The 5,231-nt window shown below is 36.7% G+C and overlaps 1 protein-coding gene across 1 annotated transcript; it reads left to right on the top strand.

The window, feature by feature from the left end:
* The first annotated feature begins 1,760 nt into the window (after positions 1-1,760).
* Positions 1,761-4,073, top strand: LOC149212522 (putative aldo-keto reductase 2). The gene is made up of 5 exons (XM_089391869.1): positions 1,761-2,076; positions 2,257-2,454; positions 2,831-3,003; positions 3,095-3,197; positions 3,493-4,073. The coding sequence occupies exons 1-5, from the start codon at positions 1,855-1,857 to the stop codon at positions 3,838-3,840; spliced, it is 1,044 nt and encodes a 347-aa protein (XP_089247995.1). The 5' UTR covers positions 1,761-1,854; the 3' UTR covers positions 3,841-4,073.
* The last annotated feature ends 1,158 nt before the right edge of the window (positions 4,074-5,231 follow it).

Genomic DNA, 5,231 nt, shown 5'->3' with positions numbered 1-5,231 from the left:
ATGAGTATGCCCGAGTCAATATATATAATCTTCTTTTACAAGTACAAGTTAAATCTTGGAAAACCCCAACTTTACACTTAGCCAATTTTCAAACTTCAGCAAACTTGGTTGCCCAGCTCGTCAGCACCTCCGCACGGTTGCCGCACGACTCACCAACCCTTCGTTCACCTCGTCGCACGATCGTGTTGTTTTCCCAACTTGGACACGCCTCGTCGTAATAAGTCACCACACATGGGTGCCTCCACACGAGTCACACCTCTGTTCACAATCTCAACACTTCACCGTTTCCACCGTTTCATCATGCACGACACGCCCTCACCCGGTCGCCTGTCTGCACGATTCTTCGTTTCGGCATGCACAGCGCACCCTCGCCTGGCCGCATGTCCACCCAAACGCGTTCACCCGAGTTGCCGCACAACTTCACCCGGCTCGCCCGAACGACCTCACCCAGGTCGCCCGAACAACCTCGCCCAGGTTGCCCGATGACCTCGCCCAGTTTGCCCGAACGACCTCGCCCTAGTTTCCTGAACGACTTTCTTGAACGACTTTCTTGAACGACTTTCTTGAACAACTTTCTCGAACGACTTCTCGAACGACTTTCTTGAACGACTTCTCGAACAACTTTCTTGAACAAGTTTTACACCCGAGTCCCGCCCGTCGTGCCGGCTCATCCACGCACTGCAGAACTCCTTGTTCGAACTCGTGTTGATCGAATGATGGTCATTTGCCTCCAAACGCCCTCCAATATATATGGGTGGGTGGCGGATTGTGTCACCCAGTTGACCCACACCAAACACCCAGCTGACTCATTCATAATGCGAACTCTCGCCCATGAGGTAGGTCAGCCTGCCCAACTCGTGGGACCGCCCCCCCATCGCTCGCCCAACGCCTTATAAACTCGTCCAAGGTTCGTTTCGTTTCATATTTCACACGTCCTTCGCACGGTGGAGTCGCCCTGCCCATCGCACAGACCGCAGGTCCTAACATCGAGCATGTGGGGGCGGCAGTATTAAGTGCCAGGGTAACCAACATACTTACACCCATGTGCTCCAAGCTATTGGCCCGCATCTCAATCGGGATTATTATTATATTATTATAATAATATAATGATAATCTAATATTATTATGAGTTATTATTATTATTAATTAATATTACTAAAGTTATTATGAGTTAATATTATTATTATAATATTAGTATAATAATCATATAAAAATATATAAGAATATGGTTGTTATTATTTATATAGTTATTAATAATCATAAATAATTGGTGTTTAAAAAATATACATAAAATTATTAATGTGGTTAATATAAGTCTATCTCCTTGTACTAATTATATTAGAAAATGTAATATCTACCTATATCAACCATATTTACTAATATAATTATACTAATTTAGACCTACCAATCTCCAAAAATAATCGACTTCCTAACTAACCCCATTAATAAATAATCGACTTCCTAACTAACCCCATGTTGATTTAATGATGCAAAATAATCGACTTCCTAACGAACCCCATGTTGATTTAATGATGCTTCATGCACGCTTCGCTGGATGACGAACCCCATGACTATTGATCCTGCATTCAGTCCGCAAAAAACAATTGATCTTACACCAGATGGATTGAAAGGCGTGATGAATTGAACTTGGTCCGTTTAACTTTAGACCACTGTCAGATGACGAACGCCGTGACGGACTGATTACAAATGAATTATTATTACCCCACATATACAACTCTATATATTGATGAACTCTCCTGCCTCCATCTACATCTACCAGGCTGAGGACCAACGAGAAGAAGAAGTACTATATTACCGGATCGATTGATTGAGTGCCGCGCAGAGAGCGGAGCAATGGCGGGATTACCATCAGTGGGCAGGTTAAGTTTGGGGTCACAAGGATTAGAAGTATCAGCACAGGGGTTAGGTTGCATGGGCATGTCGGCGTTCTATGGCCCTCCAAAGCCCGAGCAAGAAATGATATCTCTTATCCGACATGCCGTCTCCAGAGGTGTTACTTTCCTGGACACTTCGGACGTTTATGGCCCTTTCACCAACGAAATCCTCGTTGGAAAGGTAAGGTTGATGCATGTGGTTCTCTTTTTATCTTGTAATTGTTATTATTTTTTTGGGCTATATCATGGCTATGTTTAATCACTTTATATCCAAAACCAAACCAGTAAACAAACACCTTATAATTACTATTACCAGTTTTCATCTGCAATTTCTAATATACTGTAATATAACGGTTTGCAGGCCATTAAAGGAATTAGAGAGAAAGTCCAATTAGCCACAAAGTTTGGAGGTAGTTTTGTCGATGGAAAACTGAAGATTCGAGGAGACCCTGCATATGTCCGTGCCTGCTGCGAAGCAAGCTTGAAGCGACTTGAAGTGGATTGCATTGATCTTTATTACCAACATCGTATTGACACTAAAGTCCCCATTGAAGTTACGGTATGTGCTGTTGCAATAGCTCTGGTTTACTTCTGGAATGGTTCTGGATTTCAGAGTGGATTTCAGGTTTACTCCTGGAATGATTCTGGATTTTAGAATGGAGGCTTATGTGAAAAATGCAATTCTGTTTTAGCATTTAGGAATTCCTCATATTGAAGCTTTTATGGTCAAAGTTTTTGGCTATCAAGTATGACTCATCTACATCTTCAACACAGAGATAGTTATCTCATCTTCCAGACAGAAATGAACCACACTCAATGGCTCGAAATGTCCACCATAAAACATCCATATGAGAGAAGCAAGATCTCTCCGTAACTTTCTTGTCCTTTTAAATACAGCTGTTTGATGTGGTGCTTTTTGTGTCCATCTGTGACAGATTGGAGAGCTGAAGAAATTAGTTGAAGAAGGGAAAATAAAGTACATCGGACTTTCGGAGGCGTCCCCATCGACAATTAGAAGGGCTCATGCTGTTCATCCTATAACAGCAGTTCAGTTAGAGTGGTCTTTGTGGACTAGGGATGTAGAGGACGAAATTATTCCCACTTGCAGGTATCATCAGATGTTGGAGTTGGCATTTTCCATATTGTTATTAGCTTTGTATTATGAATTGCTAATTAACATATGAACATTCTAATGGCAGAGAACTCGGTATTGGAATTGTGCCATACAGCCCTCTAGGGGGAGGTTTTCTTTCATCTGGAGCAAAGTTAGTTGAAAATTTAACGAATAATGATGCTAGAAAGGTATATCTGCGTTTATCTATATTTTATTTGAGTTTAGTATTTTAAAAAAGAATGTTGATATATAAAAAAAGTTGTATTATAAATATAAGTATTGCTTTAAAAGTTAAAGTTAACATTCTTAATCTTATTTGATATTTATCCGAAACATTTCATTTTAATACCCGTTCCCCGAAATTACTGAGTTCATTTTCTCAGGATTATATTGAGTTACTAGTAATGCATTGATAAATTTCTGCATTTTATTGTTTTGTCGAAGGTTTTTTACAATTTTACTAAGTATTAATGTTTTGTACAGACAATGCCAAGGCTTACAGAAGAGAATCTTGAAAAGAATAAGGTGACTTTTGCAAAGATAGCTGAAATAGCTTCCAGCAAGGGATGTTCTCCGGGTCAACTTTCACTTGCTTGGATTTTTCATCAGGGAAATGATATTTCGCCCATTCCTGGAACCACCAAAGTGAAGAATTTAGAAGAAAATATTGGTGCTCTTTCTGTGAAGATCACACCTGATGAGATGAAGGAAATAGAAAATATATTATCCAATTATGGATTCTCAGGAAATCGATATCCTGATGATCACCAGGATTTCACGTGGATGAACTCAGAAACACCTCCTTTCTCTTCATGGAAGGATGCCGTCTGATAATTTTTAACATTGTTTTCTGCGAACAAAGCGAAATCGTCATTTTCCTGTCTGTTCTAAATGGTATATGCTCGGATATATGGTTATAAATATTATGTTGCAAATATCTTAAGAAGTTGACTGTATTGTAAGCGTACTATCCCATTCATATAATAGCGACGTTGTGCGTTGTATCTGCTAGAGACAACCTTACTGTAAGGGCTTTTGTCCCATTTATTAATAAATAAGTATTGGTTACAATATTGATTTCGATGGAGACATCATGGAAAGAAGCTTCTCGTCAATATTGGTATTAGACATAATGTACAAACATTTCTTGCAAGTATTGGTAGTAAACACAACGGAAAGGAGTTTCTCTAATATACAAACATTTCTTGCAAGTATTGGTAGTAAACACAACGGAAAGGAGTTTCTTGTAAGTTTTGGTACTTATTATGTTAATAGAATTTTTCATTTTGAAAAAGAAAAAGATGGAGGGGTAAGATTGAGAATTAATATTTGATAAAATATTTTTATTTTGAAAATAAGATGTAGAGTATAAGATTCGATGGGTATGTTTTCGTTAATTTTATTATCAAATAATTTAGTTATTAAGATGGGATTAAAATGTGCGATAGATAAGATAGGTCTAGTTGATATATAAAAGATAATTTATCATTAATTGATGTTGTTGATAGATTTACGAGGTGTTTCATAGTTAATTAAGATGGGATTAAAATGTGTGATAGATAAGATAGGTCTCGTTGATATATAAAATATAATTTATCATTAATTGATGTTGTTGATAGATTTATGAGGTGTTTCATGGTTAATTATGGGTGAGATGATGTTAAGTTAGTATTGAGAATTTTTGGTATAATTAATTTCTAATTTATTTTTTAAAATAAATTGTCATTTTTCCAAATAAATTGTATTTTTTTGGTAGTTGGAAAAATAGTTGAATAATTTTTATTTTTTATATATATATTTTTCGTTTATAATATGTATGTTGATTTTTTTAGATTGTGCATCATATGACAAGGGATATTTAAAGGTTAAGAAACTAATGATGTTATTAATAAATAATTTTTTTAGACAAATCTTTTTACAATGAATAATTATTTTTGCAAAAAAACAATAAAAAGATTGATCTTTTTTGGGTGAATACTATTATCATTAGAAACTAAAATTTACACGGTGTAGCATATATCCTCAAGTTAGCTCTTATGGGGGAGAATAAAAGTACATTCTCCATAAAGATGAGAGAGATACATCAATTTTTACATAGCCAAAAAGAAAATGACTAGGAATCAGGATAGAGAAATTGGCCTAAATAGCCATTTACAAAGTTAACTAAAAAAAATATGAAATCTATCTCCAATATCATAACATATCTAAACCGAAGGATTTGT

This window comes from Pinus tabuliformis, chromosome 1_1 (genome assembly GCF_031772625.1).
Source record: "Pinus tabuliformis cultivar Carrire ecotype Pingquan chromosome 1_1, CPIR1, whole genome shotgun sequence".
Lineage (NCBI taxonomy): Eukaryota > Viridiplantae > Streptophyta > Pinopsida > Pinales > Pinaceae > Pinus > Pinus tabuliformis.
The sequence above is the reverse complement of the archived record's forward strand: the minus strand, read 5'-3'. Positions and strand labels throughout refer to the sequence as shown.

Bases quoted from the DNA above. Each gene is read 5' to 3' on its own strand.
- LOC149212522 (XM_089391869.1), top strand. From the start codon at position 1,855: ATGGCGGGATTACCATCAGTGGGCAGGTTAAGTTTGGGGTCACAAGGA. The intron at 2,077-2,256 runs GTAAGGTTGATG...AACGGTTTGCAG, and splicing joins ACGAAATCCTCGTTGGAAAG to GCCATTAAAGGAATTAGAGA. The intron at 3,004-3,094 runs GTATCATCAGAT...TTCTAATGGCAG, and splicing joins GAAATTATTCCCACTTGCAG to AGAACTCGGTATTGGAATTG.